This window comes from Cygnus atratus, chromosome Z, assembly GCF_013377495.2.
Source record: "Cygnus atratus isolate AKBS03 ecotype Queensland, Australia chromosome Z, CAtr_DNAZoo_HiC_assembly, whole genome shotgun sequence".
Taxonomy (NCBI): Eukaryota; Metazoa; Chordata; class Aves; order Anseriformes; family Anatidae; genus Cygnus; species Cygnus atratus.
The window spans coordinates 37,529,920-37,553,989 of record NC_066396.1 but is presented as its reverse complement, the minus strand read 5'-3'; the positions used below and the strand labels follow the sequence as shown (position 1 = coordinate 37,553,989).

The window sequence follows — 24,070 nt, the reverse complement described above, 5'->3', positions numbered from 1 at the left end:
CTATGTAGAAGGATTCTGCTCCCAGAGTGACAGGACACGTCTATAAGTGAGGAATATACATCAGCAAAGGACTTTTTTTCATTGAGTTAAAGCTTTTCTCCTTTTATTTATTATTATTATTTTATTATTTTTTTTTCTTTTTTAGAGACACTTTTGTGCCAGCAAGGAATAGGCCTCATTTATGTTTGTTTTCAGGGCCAATCCAAAGTTGCAGAGATGTTACAAGTTAAATTTAAAACCTGTGCTACATTTCCATACTCATTCAAACTGGAATAAAAACACTGGGTTTTGTGCAAGACTGAGTGCTTAGTGGGTGGTGAACATGTTATAGAGTAGTGCTGTGTGGCTGACATTCAAGCCTGCAATTAGATAATGTTCTCCTTATTTTAAATATTTGGCTTCATCAATGGTAGCATGTAGCCTCCTTTCTGGATAAATGTAGGGTTTTTTATGTTTTTTTTTTTTTTTTACTTTTACAGATTTTTTTCTTTATGAAGCATATTAACACAGTAACCTGATGTCTTAAAAACAAACAGCAGAGAAAATGCACACTGTGTTATAGCTCTAAGGCCAGTAGTATGGCATCTAGGGCATAGAGAGATATTTCCTATAATGTTTTTGTTCATGTCAACAGCCTTTATTCAAACAGACCTGTAAGGATGCAAGGCCACTTTGAGTCAGTCGGGAGACCCATCTAGCCTGCCTGCCTATGGCAGTGATGTTATGTTACTGTTTGTGGGAGAGAAGGAACAAAACAAGCGTCTGATGCTTCTCCCTCATAGCCCCTTCAGCTATCTTCAGCTCAGGAGACTGCCTGAAGTGGATGTGATTTCTGTATACTTAGAAACTCTTGATTTTTATTTATTTATTTATTTTTGTCCAAATGCTTGTCCAGTGTCTCAATTAGAAGTAAAGTTTCAGCATCCACAGTATTATTTGGCATAGATTTTGTTTGTTACTTCATTGTATGAAGAACCACCTGTCTTCTGCTTGCTTTAGGCCTGACTCCTACTAGATTCATTTGATGGCAATTGAAAGAGACAGTGAAAGTTGATCTCTGTTCACTCTTCCTATGCCACACATGATTTTTTGGATTTCTGAAATTTCCCCCTAAATTGTCTCTTCTTTAGACTGAAGACTGTTAGCTTACTTAGCTATTCCCCATGTGGAAGGTGTTCTGTATCTTGGTTTGTCTCTCTTCTCCAGCTTGGAAACTTTTCCAGCTCTTCCATTTCCTCTTTGAATAGAGGGGATCGGAACGGCACAGAGCACTGAAAGTGTGGCAAACTCTTGGATTGTTTTCACAGTGCCTTCTTGATGTTCTCTGCTTTGTTCTCAGTATTGTTATTGATCATTTTTAGTATGTGCTTTGCTGTTGGGATTTCTACCAAGCTGAGGTGCCGTGACTAGCCTGCTGTAACCCTAAGGTCATTACTCCTCAGTGGTACTGGGCATCTCAGAACACTTCATCTTAATGTGAAGTTAGGTGTGTGCACCAGTTCATCTACATTTGTCTATGCTGGATTTAATTTGTTGTTTGGTTGTTGTCACTGGATTTTGCAGGGTCCTTCTGCAGCTCATGTACAGCCAGCTGTAGTCTTTACATCTGTGATTGTTGACAGTAGCTGACAGCTACTCCTCATTTCTCACTTTTCCATGTCATTTTTCATGAAATAGCATAGGTCCCAGAAAATGTTCTTGCACAGATCCCAGAGAAACTCCAGCAGGAACCTCCTTCCATTGTGGAAAGCTAATTACTTTTAAATAAACAAATAACAAATTGCTCCTAAACTATGTTTTCAGTAGTCTAACCGATTGTTTGCTTCTGCAAGGACCTTATGGCATGGGTTCTTAATTTCCTAAAAGCTGTTGGTAAGAGGCGCTGTGAAAGCCTTTTGGAAGTCCAAACAGGGTATAGCTCACTGGCCACCTTTCTGTGTACACTCGGTCTCTTCAAAGAACACTAATAGTTTTTTATGGCAGAATTTTCCTCTGACTATTTTCAGAGGTCCTTTTTTCTCCAACTGTCCCTTAATTCTTTCGTCTCTTACATTTTCTGCTAATTTACCTCATAGTGACTTGCAAGTCCAAAGTGGTTCAGATTGCCTTTTAAAATTGACATCAATTGGTCACTCACTTGTCCTGAAATATGAAAACTTTTTTTTTTCAAGTGAGAGATTTCATGCCAATACTCGTATTGCTTTCAATTACTTTAAATTTCTGAGCTTTTTTATTCAGCTGTGTCATCCTTATTCCTTCCAAACTCTGACTTGTAGAATATTTGAACTTAAAGTATCATATCTCAAGTAGTCCATCTGATCTGAACCAAAATAAACAAAACTATTTAATGCTCAACTGTGAAAAATCTTTAATGTTCTGTGAACATGCTGGGCTCTGTCCAGTGAGCCAAGTGTGAACGAACAGCAATGGAAGGGTTTTAAGCTAAGAAAGTTCCCCTACCTCTCTTGGAAATGAGTAGCACAGCTTCCCTGCAGGAATGGACTACGGAATGAGCTCTGTTTTCTCTCAACCAACCAACCAACCCCCATCCTGTGCAGGAAGCAGTCGTTTTACCAGCTGGAAGCGGAGAGGAACCAGTGCGGATACCTGAACTGAGGTTTTCCAGCTCAGATTAGATTTTTATGCTCTTAAAGGAAAACACTCCTCTCACTGGACCTGGAAGAGAGTCTCTGAAATGTAGCTCAGCAAAGCAATTATTTGCAGTGTGTAAAGGCCTCAATTACCTTTTAGCACGAATATTAGAAATGTATTTGCATATGCTCTGACTGTATCAGAGTGTCTGATGGACCAGAGGTGTCCCATCACTGCCACACAACAGGAGCTTCAGCCCCAACTAGTGTTGCAGCATTAACTTCAATACTGTTTGCTTCTTGAAAGATTCTGCACTGCTCCGTTATAAACCAAATCAGTCCCCTCCTTTGGATATAAAGCACAGTGTTAGTATGATTTTATTCACACCTTGTATTTAAAATACAAGGTCATTACCAGAGAAGACACATCAGAATATCTGGGATTTCCTTGATGCTCTGTCACATGCCCATGCATTACTGTCATTACACCTTTCTGCCTCTGGTCAAGCAAACCTTTGCTTCAGCTCAGAGAATTTTGAATATCCTTTGTGTTTGAGCAGACCCTTCCTGATAGTTCTTCGGCCAGTGCATGATGATCATGGAGAACTGAAAAGTCACAAAGACATCACCTGGGAAAAATGATAATTAGGAGTAAGCAGGGTTCCTGAGCCTTGATTTCTAAAAGAGTGAACCATCCTCTGGCTTAAGGTGTCTCTGGCCTGTGTTGGAAAGGGCAACTACATGCATCTTATCAATAAATGGTTTTACCATTGCAACAGACTGCTCTTTTGGAAGCTTTCTTAGACATAAATACCATTCCCATCTTGCGAAATCTGAATAATTTCTGGGAACTAGGAATATTAATCTGACACATTTAACTGCACAGTGTGCAATTCTAGTGGTGACTGCAATCTGTGTTGATTTCTTAATGTTTCTGACCTTGTAGGACTGGTACACCACAGAAACAGATGTTTCAAAATGGAAATCAAAATCCATTTATAAAACGTAATGCATAGTTTTATGCAATTCATTGCTACCATTCTAGCTGACCAAGTTCTCCCTATTTCAGTATTTTGTTACCAATATAAGAAATTTACAGCAGGGACATTTCTCCTTTCACCAGGAAATTCACTCTGAGGTATGTCGCTGAGCCTTCACTCAGCCTTCAGGTCCTACAATTCTACTCTCCAAAAAAAAAAAAAAAAAAAAGGCCATCATCAAGGAATAGTCTTTAAATATGTGAAATTTACTTTATATAAAAGCTTTGACCTGAAGTTTTTCATTGATTTTAGAAAATTTAGATATTTCATTATGAGCTACAGTTTGCTCTCAGATCTCCCTGACTTTAATCTGTAGTCTGAAATCAGTTCAAAGCTGGTAAACAGGTTTAGGCATTGGGATGATAACTTTACCTAAAATATAGGCCATGTTCCTCATTGAGGTCTGGATTCAAAACAATTAAATTTCTTCATTAAGTGCTTATCGCAGCTCCCATTAAATACAGTGGAGAATCCCACTGATTCCAGTCAACACTGAATTGAACATTTATAGCTGTTCCAGCACAATAGAAGCCGGTATAGCAGGAGAGACCTGTATATTTCTCAATTAGTACATCAAATTTTTCTCTGTTGTAATTGGAGATAGCTATTCTTAGTGGAAACTTACCTGCCTATGCCTAGAATTAACAGTTCTATTAAAAAAAAAAAAAGAAAAATCCTCACTACACATTAGTTATGATGATGTTGATGTTTTCTTTCTTATGAGGTTTGAACGGTACATAATACAATAATTTTTGAATTATTTTTTGATTTTTTTACTTGCTTTTTCTTTGCAAGTGCCTGTAGATCCTGTCAGAGAGAGATTTTTTTTTTCTGAATTACTAAGCCTCAGAAACAAAAAGATTCTCTCCAGAAACTGTTACTCATATGAATAAGTTGTTGTTCAATGTGTTTTATCAAAATCCATGAGATTATCTGTGGGTGTGGAGATTTTTATATACTTAACAATTACTGGCAAACCTGACTGTTACACAAAAGATTATACATTTTGTACAGTTCTAGCACTGACAAAGTAAGATAGATGAATGTATCAGCATCATGCCTTGTTCTGGACAAGTTGCGTGTTTATCTGTGTTCAGTTAAGCCTGCTGTACAGAGTGGTAGATCATCAGACTTTAATATTGTACAAAGTGATAAAGTGTGATGTAGGTTCACTGTAAAGAGCATTGGATTTAATGCCTACACGCATCACACAGATGAACTTAACTCAGTCCTAGATATTCCCATGAGTCACTTCTTTATTACTCTTCCGTAAATTATATTGGTGATAGAGGAGGAAATTACTTAAATCAAGTCTCATGAGAAAGTCAGTTAAATGAAAACATTGTACTTACTAGGACCAATAAGACCTGAATTCAGATTTGCAAGACAAAGTACAGTGTGAAAAGGTTTATTGCTGGCAATATAAATGTTCACTGGAAACAGTATGACTACTGTAGGCCACTGCATTAGTCATTTTGAATGTTATAAACTCTCTTGTTATTAATGTGCTTAAGAGTTTTATACTGACGTTTAAAGAACTGGGTAGAGATACAATGGCATATCTAACTTGGTGCCCAGTTCTTAAATCTTTTACTCATACAAGTATTCCCATTAGATTTGATTTCCCTTGATTTGTGCCTCTTAAATTCCATTAGCTTCAACAGAGTTATTTCTGATTTATGGTTTTGTAAATGAGAAGGGACTTGATCCCATTGGTACTGGTCAGATGTTTACAAGTTTCAGGACAGGGACGATGCTTATTAAATATTTTATGATTAAGATTTAAAAGGAATATGAACATTCTTTACTGTGAAACTTCTCGTGCTGTAGTTTGTTAAAAAAGTAAAACCTATTTCTTAACTACCCTTTGTACTGTTTGCATGACTGGAATAGCAGTATCAGAACTTTGTCAAATCACATTATTCTGCGGTATTATAATTGCATATCAAAGAGTAAAGATTAGGAAAAAACAATAATTCTTACAGTTTGGAGCAGCTAATAATGTATGGAATATAGCAGTTCTGTTTGCTACTTAAGTAAACATTCGCGATATAGAATGAGAATCTATCCTATTTCTTTCATTGTCATTTTACGTTTGTTCACTAATACAACATGAAATAGGATTGGAAGTCAATAAAATAGCAACAAAGCTCATTTCAGGCAATGCAGTATATCATTTAGTTATTTTATATTACAGAGTAGTGAGTTGGTAAAGAGGAAAAAAGGTTTCAGAATGCAGTGGCAATTTAGTGGACCCCTCGAGATTCTAAAGGTATTTGTTTTCTATTTGATGGCTTCATTATGGGGGCGGTTTACTGAAACAAACATTACCATATTGCCTAGCAGCTTTGCAGATACAAATAACATTTGTTACAGCTTGAACTTGCAATGGATGATGGTATATAACTGTGTTGAAGTCACTTAAATGTTGGAGAGGTCAAGTTTGTTCATTCAGCTGAACATAAATACACTGCTTGTTGCACTCATTTTTACTTACAGAAATTGAGGTGGTGACTCATTGGGCTTCACAGAAGGGCATGAACTATCAGTTTACATTGCACTGCTTTGTGTTTTGAAAAGAAACAATAGAAAAGATTAATGGGAAAGGAGGCAGTAATTGATTTCCTTTTGAGAATTTTCATGAAATGTTTAATGTTGCCCTGGAACTGAAACCTCATGATCACAGGTTGCTGAGCAACCTTGTTTTACTTTATTTGATAGGGACATGAATTTTCCAATTGCTGTGATGCCTCCTTAGGCAAAGCACACTGGGACACTGGGGCTATAATTTAGTAAGGTCCGCAGGTGTGTAGTTGTGCTTGGACTGTAAAATTTCTTGACAGATGTGAAAATGGCTTTGTTCTTTATCTCCCAACAACTCTTTTAGACTTGTGGAAGAGCAAACGTGTACTTCATACAAAGACCTGCTTTGAGGGGTCTCACCAGAAAAAAAAAAAAAAAAAAAAGGGTGTGTGAGTGTGCTCTGTGTTCATTAGTTTTTAGCTGCTTATTTGAACATCGTTCTTACAGCCACAACCTGTTGGTCAGTCCTAGCGAGGAGGTGGATGAAACTCTTCCTTACTGACATTAAAAGATTTCAAGTACTATGGTCAAATTTCTTGTGATTTGGCATTTGAGTAATCAACATGGTGTCCAGATACCTTCTACTTACCACATTATATTCATTCTTAGCTTCACTGAGGATTTATTCTATGTCTTCATCTCTTGGGAAGTGGTATCATGTAGCAAAGATGATGTTCAGAAGGTACCAATATGCAACACAGTTCAGATTCATGGAGGGCTGCCAGCTCTTGCCCTCTTTTAAGCATTGATGCAAGTTCTTGTTCTCGGAGCTGCAGCTGAGAAAGGTGGGGGGCCAGCCTCAGAATCTGTTTCTTTCATCATTTTTGGAAGTGATATGAATCTACCGTAGACAGGTCTTGTATGACCTGTGGTGTGTAATGCACCATTCTTTTCACAGCTCATCCATGTAAGACTCAAATGTCATTTTCATCTGCTATGTATTCAGGCAGCTTTCTGTTGGTTTTATTTAACTGACCGATGTCTTCAGGATTTTTCTTTGTGTGATTTGGCTTCTTGTTTTTTTTTTTTTTTTCTTTTGCTTTTAGCAGTAGCATTGTTTGTAATTAAATATGATCAAATGTGTAAACAGTTTTATTTTTAAATAAAAACAACTAACCTACCTCCCCTTTCACAGGAGAGAGTCCCAAATTTACAGGATGTGAATGAATATATAATCCAAAAATGCTACCACAATCCTCTTTGGAAGGTTTGTTCATCCTGTTTAGCAGGGTAGATTAAATCAATTATTCTTAGTGTGATTAAGTGTGTATTAACATAAAGCTATCATGCAGTTCTAATTTATATCTTTTTAATATGTGAACTTATTTTATGGTTCATAATACTTCTGAGACCTGTGGCCTCTCTATAAATCAATGCTTTCCCATTCTTGCAAATATAGTACTAAAACTTAGTTGTGTTACATTCTAAAACTAAAAAATAAAAACTTATTTTTTGATGAAACAAAACATTTTATGCTGCTATTTTTTTTTCTCCAATGAATTCCAAATATTAAATAAGGTTACCAAGAAATCATTAAGTACTGCAGTCACCAAAAGCAGAATTTCATTTGACAATATTTGTTTTAAAACACAGATGTGGAAAGTAACCTGTATGCTGAAAGCATGGTCTAGGAAGCTTTGTGCAATGTACCTCAATTTCATAGAAGTTATGAATCAATTATTGGTTGTAGAGGAAAATTATTTTGCTTTACATTGTGAAGTGTATGTTAAAATATATTTAGAGTAGGACGTTTCTCTATTTACAGAAATAGAATATTGAAATTCTAAAATATTTTGGAGAATCTAACTAGGAACATAGAATTTACATTTAAATTTAAATTCTAATTTGAATTAAATTTTAATTGTTGTTTAGAATTGATACTTTAGACTTTATATTTAGACTGTATTCTGGAACCCAACCAAAAGCCTTGACAAGAAAATCTATTAAAAAGAATATTTTTGTAGCAGTAGTCCACAGTAGAATATATGAACCTATGTAAAGAATTTCCACTGCAAATTGGTATGTTTTATGTTCTTTTTAATCTGAGAATTTTAAAGCTTCCTAACATATGCATAAAGATTCAAATTCACATTGAAATTTTCAAAGTAACTTAGAAAAAAACTCAGTTTTGATACTGATTTAGAATGGTATCAGTAATTAAAATTCACTTCAGGATTTTTATCCTATTTGCAAGGCACATGAAAATTTCAAATACTATAGAGTTTATATATTTATTTATTTATTTTCCAGTAAAAGATTTAGTGTGCTGCATTAATTTTAAAGTAAAATGCAACAGGATGTAAGCAACAGCAGTACCATTCTTATCTGAGAAAACATTATGTAGAGCTACTTTATTTTAATGACTCTGTTATTCCTTTTTGACATCACTGTTTAAAAATCCAAATGGTACTTTTCTAGTTCAAGGTAAGTGCCCAGGCAAATAGCTGAAACACAAAGGAAAAATACAAAAGAAGTCAGGAGTGGCATATATTATTTCAGTAAGGTTATGCATTTTTTTTCTTGTCTGAAAAGAAGGAGAGGAATTTTCAAGGGTAAAGTCTTGGCACATTCCTAGCATGTGAAGAGATATAACCTGATTTATTTATATGGGAAATGTGATGTTTCTGTTACAACAGCTATGTGGTTTAATTTATTAGCCTGTGTTGAGGTTTTGTTTGTTTTCCATATGCCAATGGTCCAGGAGGGATTTTCCTTTTTTCTAGCTGAACTTTTCTGTCTTCCAGAGACCAAGGATTTAAGAAACTGAGAAAGAACTGTTGGTTACAGTATAGCATTTTTATTGAGCTTATGGTGTTTAGTGTTTCATTGTATCTGAATTTCCATGGAGGAGACCTGATGCGTCGGGTCAAGCCAGCTTGTTCAGGGTGTCACTGCTCAGAAACAGCAGAGCTCTGCGAATGCAGCAGGTCCCCTTGCAGTAAACCTGAGAGGAAAGGAACATGAGAGGAGCACAGATATGAACTGTCAAGTTAGGTTATGATTACCTCAAGCACATACAGAGCTGTTTGCACAACTTGGGCTGTTGAATTTATATTAGCTAATTGGGCTTAAAATAGAACTGAGAACTGGGTTACTTGTGTGTTTGAGCATAGCTGGAGTTCATCCTTTCAGTGTAGCCTGGGTTGAGTCTGAGGTGATGTGTGTTCATACCAACATCACCTTGCTTCTGATGCTGCTTTGAACTCTTTCGGATAGACAAGTTTGGGAACACTGAAAGTGCACTTTTTCCCCCCACCCAGCAGATATTCCTGTAATGTATATATTTCTTGTAATACAGAGACTCAACATCATTATTTCCATCCTTTAAACTTGTCATCAGAGTAGTATTACCTTGCTTGCTTCTTCAGCTCAAGACAAGACCATAGTGTTAAACAGTGCTGGTGGTTTCTGATTGTTTTTTGCTGTTATTCAAGAATCTGTTTTAACTCATGCAGGGTAGTGTATGATATCAGTCCAATAGGGGACTAGCAGACAGCTTAAATATTTGGATAGAGACCTCTTCTTACAAACTGGAATTTTAGGTTTTAGGCCGAGTAATGTCCTGAGGGCCTTTTCTGTCTTCTAAAATGTTTTATGTTCTGATCTGTGTCGGAGCCCCAAATTGTCCAGAATTGAAAGGGGGACAGTGTTTCACCTCACTGGTGTGCCATATGTGGATAAACCTTGCTATTATTTCTTATGAATGATATATAATTAAGTGAAATTTCCCTATTCTGATGACAACAAAACAAACACAAATGAAACAAAACAAACAAACAGCACTTTTGATTAGAGGTTAAATATGGGAGATAAAGAACCCCCATCTCAGTCTACAGGCCAGAAAAAACAGCAGCTCTGCAGCCACTCTCATGGTGGTTGCTCCTCGAGCCTTAGCTTGGTGGAGTGCTGTCTCAACAGTGGGGCTTTAGGCAAGAGAGATGGATGTTAGGAAAATGTGGTCACTAGTGCAGTATTTTACAGGAAAACAAGTGGCAACAACAACAAAACAGCAGTATACAATTTCGCTGCTTGGAGTGAAGTTGAGGTTCCAGGCTTTGGATGAACGTGCCTTTTCAAGACATGAATGCTTTAATTTGCACAGGGCCATGAAGACTAACAGCATTTGCAGGGCTTTCTTGCCTCTAAATGCTTAGATCAGAACCCTGGCTATGAAATATATTCTAAGTCTGTAAGGACAAAAGAAGGAAAAGAAACAGCAGTTTTCTGTAGTAGCATTGAACCTGTTTTCACCTGTGGATAAAGGTGGGCCGAGAGGGATCAGAATTTAGGGCTGTGACCACAGCTCCTTCATGTTCATTATAGCGTGATGTGCATCAAAGGAGCATAAGCTGTATTGCAAGCTGTGTCAATATTTGGTTCTGTCAAAATGCTTTGTAATACTCAGTTGGCTTCACTGGCATATGAAACAGGGACGAAAGCTATGATATCAACACATTGTTTCAACCTTCTTAGACTGAAATGTGTTTATTCTTGCTCCAAAACATCATTTCCTCTTTGTATAATGACATTTTAAACATTTTAAAATTTGCAGCAGAGTTGAGGTAATTTTTTCAAAATGAGATGATGACAGTAATCCTGGGAGAAATGTACTCTGAGGCCAGACATCCAGGTAATTCTTCTCTTCAAAAACAAAATCAAATAAATAAAAATCAGTGTATTAGTTCACTAGATAAGAAACTGTTGGGAAGGTATTTCTTGTGCTCCTTTCCATTAGCTTGAAGAACTTCCCTGCTCATGCTCTAATGCACAGAAGTTTCAGAGAGCTTAATCATATCTGTCAGTTTGGAGATCATAAATACATCCTTAAGGTATATTTATCTGGCAACTTTAGCATTTATATTTCCTCACAGAGTTTGTGAGGACACTCATATGTGAACATACGTGAACTAGATGAATTCACTTCGTAATTATGTCCTAGATTATCTTAATACTGCCTTAAAATATGAAATTGCATATGGAACAAATATAATCCAAAGACAAAGTTTCTCTCTTGTTCCAATGTATCCATTTTCTCAACTTTAAAAAGAAAACCAGGCCTAATATGAAATTAATCTGTATGTGTGGATGCTTTGGTTTTCTGGGATTCTAGTATTGTATTGTAGGATTGTAATTTCTGTGAATTATTTTATTCTTGAATAAATGTAGCATGGTACTTTTAAAATTTATGTATATATCCATTTAAAGTTTTCACTGATGAAGCTTACTTCCAAAAAGAGTGGGTCTCCCCGGCCACTGCCACCCATTCTCCTTGCTTTTCACCAGGCAATTCCTCAGGAATGTTTCTCCATCTCATTTTAAAGAGATCGGGTCTCCCAGGTCAAAAAGGAGATTACAAAGATTTCCCAAGGATAAAACAGCTAAATTGCCATCAGTCTCTAAGGTGGTTAGCTGTGCAGTCTGGTGTTTCTGTCTTTGCATTGCTTTTTCTCTGAGGGTGCCTTTAAGACCTGGTAGTTAAATTATAACAAAACAATTTAACAAGAACATCCATAATGATAAATTTTATTGTGCTATATTTCCATAGTTTAACTATTCTCCAAGTAGTCCAAGGATTTGGAAGGTCTAAGTAAATTCCCATTAAGGGAAAAGAGGGCAATAAAATTTTTAATAACACTGGTGTTACCTTACTGTGAGAGGCACTGGCAGTTAGTGAATATGAATTAAATTCCATTTAAAAGGTTTGGGATTCCTTTATTACATTGACAATTATGAACTAAAGCTGTAGATCTCACTATTTTTAATAATAATAATTTTAATACCACTACTACTACTAATTAATATTTATTAATTGCTATTATGTGAAAACTGGCCACACCTCGAAGACATGGCATTACAATTACCACACTTACTTCTACAGGCTTCTTCTGTCTCCTGAGTATAAGGTCTCTGAGGCAGTACAGCCATCAGACATTAGAAAGCTTCAGGCTTTCCCTCTTTGGTTAGAAGGTAGAGCATGGCGATCACTCCAGTCTCTTCTGTGGTGGCTAGTGCTGCTAAGCTGTACGACCTCCAGGAGTCCAATTCAGCCATCTCCTAATTCTGCTGTTGTGGATGCCCTCAAAGGGTTCAGCTATGGTTTGCCCTTAAATAAATAAAATCTCCAAACTTATACAAGACAAAGCATGGAGAAGTGGGTGATGTTGAGATTTGTGTAGCACAAAATATATATATATAAAATCCCTAAAATACAATAAGTTTCTGTTTAGGCAGTGCCATGTAGCAGTAAAATACAATTACCTGAATTACCTGCCTGAGCCGTGTCTTTTCAATAATGTGTGTTCTTGCGCATAGATACACATACTATTGTGTGCACACAGTAGTAGGTCCATGATTCCTGGTGGTGGCAAGGTCCTTAAAAGGTCCATAACCTTTGTTACGACATGCAGTGTCCTACAGGCTGTTCAACTGAAAATAAACTCTAGTTAATACAGTCACAAGTGATACAACCGTATACACTAATATCCTTATTTTCCCTTTGGGCTAACATCAGCACAGAAACTGATTTTTGATCTAACTCAAGCCATATCATAGAATCATAGAATGGTTTGGATTGGAAAGGACCTTAAAGAACATCTTGTTAAAAGCAGGGACACCGATGGGAGAAACAATCTGTAGCCAGTAACACAAGCTCAGGTGAGGATCTCAGTGAAGTAGCATTTTTATTCGCTATTCAATGGTGGGCATCCTGCAAGCAGGAGTTCACACCAAAAGTGTATCATAACCTTATATTCCCTATTACCCAACACTTGATTCCTCCTGTTTCCTCATTGGCTGAGTACTAGAGGTTCACAAACTACTCAACGCTTGTTACTATGCCATATAAGTACAATTTTATTTGACCAACCTTTAATTTCTTCTTTTCCTGTTTTTTTTGTTTTGTTTTGTTTTGTTTTCCTTCTTCACTTGTGACTAGAGGGCCTATGATTTTTTGTTTTTACTGATTTCATGCTGCTTGTCTTGTTTTTCTTAGCTATTCTTCTTATTTTGGGACAGGGGAACCTTCCCCATATCTGCTTAACACACTCACCACTGTTATGCCTGCACAGTCACTTTTGAATATGCAAAGTTGGTGAAATTTTCCACTGCAAAGACAGAACTTTATTTCTTACACCTTCCACTAGAACAGGTTGCCCAGAGCCCCATCCAGCCTGACCTTGAATGCTTCCAGGAATGGGGCATCCACAACCTCTCTGGGCAACATGTTCCAGTGCTTCATTACCCTCATAACAAAGAATTTCTTCATTATATCTAATATAAATCTACCTCATTTTAGTTTAAAGTCATTACCCCTTGTCCTACTGCTACATGCCCTTGTAAAAATTATAAGGTCACTCTCCAGTTTTCTTGTATCCTCCCTTTGGTTATTGGAAGGCTGCAGTAAGGTCTCCCCAGAGCCTTCTCTTCTCCAGGCTGAACACCACCAACTCCCTCAGCCTGTCTTCATAGGAGAGGTGCTTCAGCCCTCTGATCATCCTCATAGCCCTCCTCTGGACTTGTACCAACAGGTCCATGTCCTTCTTATGTTGGGGGCCTCAGAACCTAAGGCAACACTCCAGGTCTCACGAGAGTAGAGTAGAGGGGGAGAATCACATCCCTCCACCTGTTAGGCATGCTTCTTTTGATGAAGCCCAGGATACAGTTGGCTTTGTAGGCTGCAAGTGCGTGTTGCCATCTCATGTTGAGCTTCTCATCCACCAACACCCCCAAGTTCTTCTCCTCAGGGATGCTCTCAATCCATTCTCCACCCAGCCTATATTTGTGCTTGGGATTGCCCTTACCCTTATGCCAGACCTTGCATTTAGAACATAATGAGGTTCACACAGGCCCACCTCTCAAGCCTGTCTGGGTCCCTCTGGATGGCATCCCTTCTCTCCAGCATGTTAACTGCACCACTCAGCTTGGTGTCATCAGCAAACTTGCGGAGGGTACACTCAGTCCCACTGACCGTGTCACCGACAAAAGTGCTGATCACAATATCAACACCTGAGGAATTTCATTTGTCACTGACTTCCACTTGGACATTGAGTGGTCACTGCAACTCTTTGAGTGTGACCATCCAGCCCACTCCTTACCCACTGAGTGGTCCATCTATCAAATCCATGTTTCTCCAGTTTAGAGACAAGGATATGGGGGACAGGGTCAAATGCTTTGTACAAATCCAGATAAATGACATCAATTGCTCTTCCCTTATCCACCAATGCTGTAACCTCATCGTAGATGGCCACCAGATTTGTCAGGAATGATTTCCCCTATTGATACAGTTAGCTGTCACCAATCACCTTCTTATTTTCCATGTGTCTTTGCGTAGTTTCCAGGAGGATCTGCTCCATGATCTTGCCAAGCACAAAGGTGAAACTGACTGGCCTGTGGTCCCTGAGTCTTATTTTTTTTTTTACCCTTTTAAAAATGAGGGTTATATTTCCCTTCTTCCAGTCAGTGGCAACTTCACTGGAATGTTGCTAGACAGCCTTGACTTCTCAAATATGATGGATGGTGGCTTAGCAACTTCATCCGCCTGTTCACTTGGGGCCTGTGGATGCATCTCATTGAGTCCCATGGACTTGTGCACCTTTAGGTTCCTTAGATGGTCTTCTACAGTGGGTGATTTCTCATTCTCCCAGTCCCTGCCTTTGCCTTCTGTGACTTTGGGTGGTGTTGCTCCTATGCACCAAAAGAGTATGGTAGTCTTTGGGCAAAGAACCAGCTCTGGCACTTGTTTTGGCAGCACATTTCAGCCCACAGAGGACCATGTGTTGGGTGGTCTCAGCACCCCCAGGATCCTGCAGCTCTTTGAGATGTCCATCAAAAGACTGTTCCCTGTATGTTTAAAGGGGGGTTATTCACAGACATGCATGGGCAGATATGAGATCAGGCTCCTCCATGGGGCAGAATCACACCACTTCTGCTTGAATCACCTTTCAAACAGAAGGCAGCATGGAGATTACCATCGCAGTGCTAATATACCTTATTCAAACTAATTGACTATACCTTAGTCAAACTAATTCCTACTTAATTTATGATAAAACAACTTTGTATAACTGAATGTTTTGATATGGGGCTTAAACTAAACATGAGACATTCTTCCTGAAAGGGAGACATTGATGGACATATTCAACAGGCTGAGATGAATATCTTAGACACTGGTGCAGTTTTCCCAATTAGATTAATTCTTTTGAATTACAGATTTTTTTTTTCACAAAAAAAGTTCTCCCTCATTCCCCATGTCACTTGTATCTTTAAGATGGAATATACAAGTGCTCCATGAGAACAAAAATTTCTATGAATATTTCTTAGTGTATGCTGATATTTTCTCAAAATTTTTATTTTCTAATATTCTAAAAGCATATTCTTGGAGTTCTTCAGTGGCTTGTTTCCCACTCTCTTTGACCCTTTAATGTTAGACACTCAAGTTTCCTACATATATATTCATAGATAAAAGTTCATAATACAGGATCTTTGAGATTACAGTTTTTCAGTGTTGCTCCACCCTCTTTGATGATCTCATTGAGATTTATTTGTAAAACCAAGCCTATTTTCTGATGTCACTTTGATTTTCATCTTAAAATAACAGTAAGCTCAGTTTTCCCTTTTTTTACTCATTATTAAGGAACATTTAGCTAAATTATTGAATGTCTTACAAGATTTACAGTGCAAAAGAGGGTCAAATTTCATATGACTTGGTGAGATGTTGGCCCTCAATACAAGGAGGCTGAATGTTTGTTAATAGGTGTATGAAACTGGAGTTCCATGTTATGAATTTTTTGAGGTTAGTGAGACTAGAAAGGAAAGTTTCTTTATCAAATTGGGTAGCATATCTGTGTTTAGTTTCACATTGCTACTGCGTAGTGATGGGATGAGCAAGTAGGGATTTTATTTTGCTGTTGTGAAATTTGCACTTTGCATGATTTGATTTTATATTTTGAACTAGTCATTACTGTGTGTGAGGTTAACATTTCCATTTTTTTCTACTTCTTTCTTGCCCACCTTTGGCAGAAAGAGAAGCCTATTCTTGTTGTATAGTCTGATGCTGTGAACGTCCTTTTTATAAGTTAATTATATAAATAAACGAATCTAGTGCATTTTACAGTACATTTCCTTAAGCAAACTAGATGGAATGTTTTTTAATAACCATATAGTCATTTGATGATTTTTACACTTGCCATTTGAAGACAGTTTGGATATAGATTGATACAGAATTACTTAAAGTACTGCATATAAATTAAACATTAAAAAGGTAGATACAGACAGACTAAGCAGCTCAATTATAATCTTTGGTTATGCAGTTACTGCCTCAAGGACACTCCATCTATTTCATATCATATGTCCTTCTTTTGAAAGATGATCACTGGGTTCAAGTAACATTTCAGCACAGCAGGAAATTGCATAATTTATAGACCTTTAAAAATGAAAAACAGAGAACTGCTTTCAATAAATTAAATTTCCCTCTCTTTTTTTTTTCTTTTTTTCTTTTCTCCCTGTACAGATTGGAACACTGAAGGATTACTACCACTTCTACCACAGTAAAACAATTAAAAGGTCAGTTCTCTCAAGTAGAGGTACCCACAGCTTCATTTCAATGGAACCAAAGGTAAGAAAATCCATCTAAGTGAGGCAAAAGCCTTTGCATTTTTTATATGAAATATCATACCATGAGGTGTTTACCTGAATGGCATATAGCATTACAAGAACTGACACACTATCTGTTCACTAAGGTTCTGCTTCCCATTAAAATGAGGCGAAGACAATACCATGCTATTAAGTTATGTGCTATTCTTGGAACATACGGTCCAATAGTATTCATGGAGGAATAAAGGAATTTTGTTAATGTACTAATCACCATGCTGCGCTTCTCTGCAAAACCATGTGTAACATTAATGTCTGCAAATCTTCTGTAAATCAACCAGGTTTTGAAATGAAGATGAGCAATACAGGATGGTATCAATGTTTAGAGGAAAGTTTCTTTTTTTTTTTTTTTTTGTTCGATTGTTTGTTGGTTTTCCTGGTCTTTTTCTAGACTTAAGAGTTTGTGAGAGATTAAAATAAGAATATTATTTTCTGTAGTCTTTTTACCAGTTCCCCTTGATCTTAATTCTAAGATCTATTTGATCTATTCAAAAAATAGTAAAAGTAAAAGAAAAAGCAGTTTGACTACTGTACTCATATCTGTTCCCACAAGTGCAGAGACCCACCATTCAGACAGCAGGGACTGTGCTTGCAATAGGTCATTCTGCAAGAGTAAGGAAAAGTGTTTGCACTTGCATCAGCTTACTCTGTTTCCTACGCACGTGGAGGTGCAGTAATTTACATGCAAATATGCAAGTTCATATGCACATACCACCATGAACTTTTTTATTTTACCCAGTTTCCAAATACCACTTCTGCACTGTTGGCAGCTGGCCTTGATTACTATGCCCTGAACTGTGAGAGACTGTATGGCAGAGCACAGCAGAAAATCAGGGCAATAATTGATTTTCTAGTGCCTTTCATGTTATACCATTTAGGTCTTGTCCCATATGCAGTATTCTGTGCTGCTGCTGGTGCAGGAGTCTCACTGCCCAATTTCTGCGTCATTATTAAATATCACTGAAATATTGAGAAGCTCTAGTGAGGGCTGTGCAAGGTACTCAACCTGTTAATGATTCTATACATTAAAGAGAAGAGAAAGCTGGCAGTCCAATACTGTGTTCTGGTAAAAGTGTTTGTGATTCATCTTGTGATGGCTCCACAGAATCTGGGTTTGGGAATTCTTGTGCGGATGTAGACATGTTAAAATACAAACGTATTTGTAGCATAAAGGCCAGCTTGTTTATAACATTTCATGACTATTAAAATAGGCTGGAAATTCAATTGTATTGTATAAGCTGGACCTTTTAAAAACAAAAGGTTTAATCTTAAGAAAGGCACGTCACATGGCTTTGAGAACATAAAAATACCAGTATTTTTGTCATTATATTTATGAGTGTCACTGTATCTAATGCCAATATTTGCAGCAGATTAGATGGCATGTGTATTTGTGAACAAGGGAACACTAAGATTTGTGTACTTTCAAAATCATTTAATGGTAGCTTGGTTAATGCTTAAAATCCTCTCTGTGTAACATGTACACACAATTGCTTGATCTGTGCTTGCTTCAGATGTGGATCACTAATTTGCTGCTTTATAAAATTTTAAATGTTGGAATTTTTATTGAGGGGAAATTCCTTACATAAGTTACCTTTATGTAATGAAAGAACCATTTTGAAATCTGGTATTTCTAAACTACTCGTGTGAATAATGTTTGATTTCACTGTGTGACTATAACAGGAAAGACGTATAGGTAGTATAAAAAACTGCTGTTGTGGATTTCAATTAATGAATCACTTTAATGATCTTTGGCTTGATCTTTTTTTTTTTTCTACAAAACCTTCATGACACCATTATATATTACATGAATAAGTCCAACAGGGAGCATAAACTGATTAGTGTATTACACATTTTGACAATTGTCTCAACATTAAACAAATACTACTCTCTATTTAGATGGAAAGATAAAGAATATGCAGTGTAACGTGACTTTGTCTGTTTTCATCCACATCCTTGCCTAGAGGAGAAATGAATCAAATAGTTTTAAGAAGAGATGCCCAAGTGTGGCTTTAATGTCCAAAACATAGATTGTCATGTAGAAAATTTGAAAGATAGCTTTCTCCACAACATCTTTTCTAGTCTTGGTTGTAGTTGCATAGTTGTTTCTTATGAGTCGTTAGCAAAACAAAAGGCATGAAAGAAGGCTGTGGAATCAGAGCAGAGTCTCTCCAACTGATGTGATACTTCTGGTTGGCTTTTGGCATGGATCAGTGAAAGCACCATACCATGAACTGAGAGCCTTTTTAGATCAGTTGAATTTGCTCAGCAAAGTTATTTTGGTGGTGTGTGAATCAATGGGAGCAAAACAGAAGGGGGAAGATGGACAGAGTCAGTGCATACTTGAAAGGTTCATGAATCTCTAATTCTGATATGGAATGGATGTGTTTATTGCTAGTAGGACCTCTACTGAAGTCATACTAACACAACATTTCTAGAAGTGGGAATTAAAAGCTGTGGTGCACCTCTGGTTTTGCCCCAGTGGTGAAATGAAGGTACACAAGGTGAAAAAAATGCAAAATATAATTGCAACCTCACCATGTAAGTCACACGTCACTTGTAAGTGACATGTAAGTCACTTTACATCAATACAAACATGAAGAAAATCCAATGGAGATTTTCTATCACTGAAGAGATTACAGTTCCAATGAAATGTGATAGTTAAAGCACTTTGCACATAGCAATGGTACATAGAAGTTAAGTGGACAGTATAGATGAGAAAGCTGTCTTTTCATAATGGAAACTGTTACGTGAGATGAAGAGTTTGTAGTGAAGGGCTGTGATAATGAAGTTTGGGACTTGTATGGAGAAAAATGTCCCTTAAAATCAAGCAGTATAAATGGCAAAGCAATAATCCTAGAAGAATACATTCTTAACGTAGTAAAATGCAATTTTAGCATTGATAAATATTCAAATCTATGTACATACAAACTAAAGTTTGTTCTGTTTTGCTTATGAAGGTCCCCAGTGCTTTGCATCACAATAGGGATCTAAAAAAGAAATGTGGCCCATAGCAATGCTTCAAAATGTAAAATTAGTAATTCGACTTCTTGTAAAATGTCACATTTACTAATGGGGAAAACATTTTACAGCATTAGTGTTTGTTTGTCAGTCTGAACTGAGATGACATATTTTTTTAATTTTAATTTATTTCAGATAAGTTTCTTTGTGGTTTGAACTCCTAGCTGGTGGGTCAGGTTCAGTCTCACATTTTAAAAGCTGAAAGATTACCAGTCTCACTTTCATTGAAATAAGAAGGAAAGCTACCTAATTTCAGCAAGACACCCTGCTTGAGCTGGATTGTGCAGAAATGTCATGCCTTTGCCACCTCTGCTCCAGGATCAGAATACCTGGTGGAAACATTGCTCCAGACACTTACTTTCACCCAGTCTCACGAAACCAAACAAAAAGCAGATCTGTATGACTTGGTGATGCAAAGCTGTAGTAGTGTGTGTGCATGGGATTCTTATCTCTGCCAAAACAAGCCAAATGGGACTGGTGGCTGCAGCATGTAAAACGCTAGCAAGTTTATCTCTGAGGAGACAACACCAAGTGGTCTGGGCTGACTTCAGAGGTTGGAAAGGTAATGGCAGAATTGTGTTCATAATACTTGTAGGACATTGTGGCTGTTTGTGAGAGGTCAAAAGGGAGCAGAACAGTAGCAGCAGTAAATATTTTATTATGCAGCTCTGCAGCAGGGCTTGCACCAGTCCACACTGCTAAATAATATCCTGTGTTGATGGAGGAGATAGTTGCCTAAAGATCAGGAGAGAGGACGGATTTCATCACAAGGTGATGGTCTTGCTTTGGCAAGGATTATGCCACTGCTTGTTGAGATTACCTTTGGGAAGTAATACAGTTAACCAGTAGAGATCAGAATGTTCATTGCAAGTAGAGAGGAGGGTCAAAATTTTCAATGCCAGGATGAACATCATCAGGTTGTGTTTTCCAATTATTTGTGAGTTTAAATGTGCCGAGATTGGAGTGAGAGGTTGAGTAAGGAGAAAACAAAGCTTAAAATAATTTGTATTTCATGTAGGAGGAACAAAATTCAGCAGGAATGAATAATTTCATTACAGTACTAAGCCCTTGGGCTTTTAAGAGCTGACATCATGGACTGAAAGCTTAGAGAAACTCTGACGAAAATGCTGTTGTGGGTAAGGTTGTGTTTCATATAGGCAGTGCTAACTGCTACGTTGTTAAACCTCTTTAGTGAACAGGAGGATTTTGTTAGCCAAACAGAGTAACAGAAGTGTTAAACACCGGGACCAAGTGAGTTACTGAAGTCTGCCCAGGTAGCCATAATCTGCATGAGCGCTCAGAGGACAAAGAATCAATACGACTTGATAGTGAAATAATAGGAACTGTCACACTGATTTCCATATTCAGAGTTTGACTGGTGGGCTTAAGTTAGTTGTTAACTAATGAAATATTTACCACTGTGGAATCCTAATTTAATTGCCTCAAAGAGCTTTTACATGTGTAATCCTTTAGTTTAGTCAAAATCAAGAATCAGGCTTGCAGTTTCAAGGAGTCTGTTGCCAGTGAGTTGGAACATGAACAGAATCACAATGTGTGAGGGCACAGCAACATCTCCCTTTGGTACCTGTCTCCATAGTGTTAAAAAGTTTCATGTAAACGTGAGCAATTCAACCTGCAGCTTGGATCTTTTTGCGGAGCTTTCTGAGCTACGAAGTTGCGGTTCACTGATAAGCAACTGCATCAGATCCTGCTATAATTAGTTTTGCTCTAGTGCACATCATGTTGTTGTAAAGTTTGCACAAGACAGCTGGTATTTTGTTTGTGAAATGGTGATTGAAATCTCTCCTTATAGGGGTGCCTGGTATATTAGTCTTAGTTTATATCACGTTCTCCATCAGGAAAAATCCCAGGGGAGCCTGCATTGCTTCAGCAGGAATCAAGGTCAATTTTGCTGTGCTGAGGTTGCATGACAGCATCAGGCTCATTTTCATTTGTGAGCCACCATGGACTGGATTCCAGTTTGCAAAGTGCCTAGATCTGGAGGAAAAGCACAGTGACAAATCCCAGTGAGAAGAGCAGTGCTGGAGTGGAACTGCAGATGTGTTTTGTAGCAAGTTTCTCCCTTGCCTGTACCAGCATGACACCTGAAGAACCAGGGAAGGTAGGGTGAAACAGCTTATCTTTCTGGGGAACAGGAGCGGTCAGGGGAGGAGAGGAGGGGAGAGGAGAGAAGAGGAGAGGAGAGGAGAGGAGAGGAGAGGAGAGGAGAGGAGAGGAGAGGAGAGGAGAGGAGAGGAGAGGAGAGGAGAGGAGAGGAGAGGAGAGGAGAGGAGAGAGTTTAATGCGAAGGGACTTTCAAAGATCATCTAATCCAACTGAAGAGGTCAGGCATAGCTAGAGAATAGCAACCTAAAATGTGGTGCTCCTTTTGGACACGTGGGACATGTTTGGCCTATGGATGATACAAACTCAGCTCAAAACTGAACCTTGAATGACAGCAACCTAAAGATGAAAGGCTTAATCCAGAGTACATTCACAAAGTGTGAATTGGATGTATCACATATGTGGTTGCACCCTTGCACTGTTCAGGCCAAATCCAATGCTGCTATAACAGGAGATAATGTTCTTCAATCAGCAAATTTTGTCATATAATGGCAATTTCTCTTCATTTGGCTACAATGGGTAGAAATATTTAATGAAGATAATCATAACACTAATGGGACCAAGACTTATTTGTGAAGAATAAAAGCTTTGTTAATGTCTAATTCTATTATGATATTCATAAGATAGCTGACTTTTCAATTAGCACCTAAAGAAAACCTCAAAAATAGTTACTGAAACTACCTAGGGGAATTATCTATTGATGTTTTCTATTAAAAACAGAAAAATGGCCAATAGGAATTCAGTGTAATGTAATTTTAGGAAAGAAAAATGTCCAGTCTCAGAGAAAATCAAAGTGTTTCTTGACATAAATGATCTTGGTTGATTACCTACATGTATTTCAGTCTCATCATAATTATTGCAGTTGTTAGCAACTGCCTCAAAGGGTTTTTGTCCCCTCTATTCCTTAATTGCTTGTGCATTAAAAAATGTTAGATTTCAGAACATAGTAATTTTCTGGTTGCCAGGTCATTTTACAGAACTACTTGGCAATGTCAATCTCACTGTTACCCATTGGGCAAGAATTGGAGATTAGTCTAGAGGTTTCAACTGGCTCACTTCCTAATTAGTGTAGCAAATGGTTTGAGGAATGAAACAAAATGAAACAAAAAAACTCAGCAGAATGTCATTCTCTTGCTATTTTCATATAGTTGTTTTTATAAGTTGGTACTGAGATGGGCCAGAAAACTGAAAGACCACAAGTTGGGAAGGAGTCGGGTAGAGATTTTGAACAGTCATATGCTGTGAAAAAGTGCAGTGCTTCTTCACCCTTTTTATCAAGTTATCCCAGCGTCACAGTCCAGCATCAGACCAGGTGGCTAATACCCAATTCCAGCATGAAATAGTGTATGGGGATTGTGGTAGATCTGCTGTTGTGTTCTCTGCACTTCATCATCAATGAGAAAGATGTTGACTGACCCTGAAGAGCCAGGCAACAGCTCAGCCGTCTCTCAGAGAAGTAGCTAAGCTCTCCTGAGACAAGAGTAGTCAAAATGAGGAAGATCTCATTGGTCGTATGATGAATTTGGAACCTTCTGGTTTTGGAGCAAAATCAAAACACAAAACATGTATGCTGTGGCCTGGTGCTTTGCAAGAGACTCTATTAAGGAATAAAAATAAATAAATAAATAAATAAATAAATAAAAAGATGGAACCTATTCTGAAATTTGCAAAGCAACATAAAAATAATAAAAATATAAACATTAATAGTTAAAAAATAAAAAAGGCAGGATTTAAGCTCAGAGCTGTTTAAAAGCATTTTTCTTTTGAGAAGTGTAGTTCTTTGACCTCTCTGCGCTTGGTGAATTTGGGACGCATGCCTACTGTACTCATACATTTTTGCTTCAAGGTGTGTGTTATGCTGTTAAGATCCATTGTCTCTTGAGTAAATACGTAGAGCAGAGGTTAGGATCAGTGGCAGTATTTGTGACTGTAGTCTCAATCTTGCTACAAAATTTTGTTTAGGACCTTCGAAATACATAGAAATGTTCTTTAGGAGGAAAACTCCCTTCAGGGGATACTATTGCTATATAGGGAATAAATATTTCCAAAGTATATAGTGCTACATTCACA

General features: G+C 37.5%; 1 protein-coding gene across 2 annotated transcripts in view; it reads left to right on the top strand.

Moving 5' to 3' along the window:
- The window catches only part of PCSK5 (proprotein convertase subtilisin/kexin type 5), a 251,843-nt gene that overhangs the window by 10,009 nt on the left and 217,764 nt on the right, over nucleotides 1–24,070 (top strand). For both annotated transcript variants that reach the window (XM_035558486.2, XM_035558488.2), the window contains exon 2: nucleotides 16,719–16,823. In XM_035558486.2, the coding sequence (XP_035414379.1) occupies nucleotides 16,719–16,823 (105 nt within the window). The remainder of the gene's footprint in view (nucleotides 1–16,718; nucleotides 16,824–24,070) is intronic.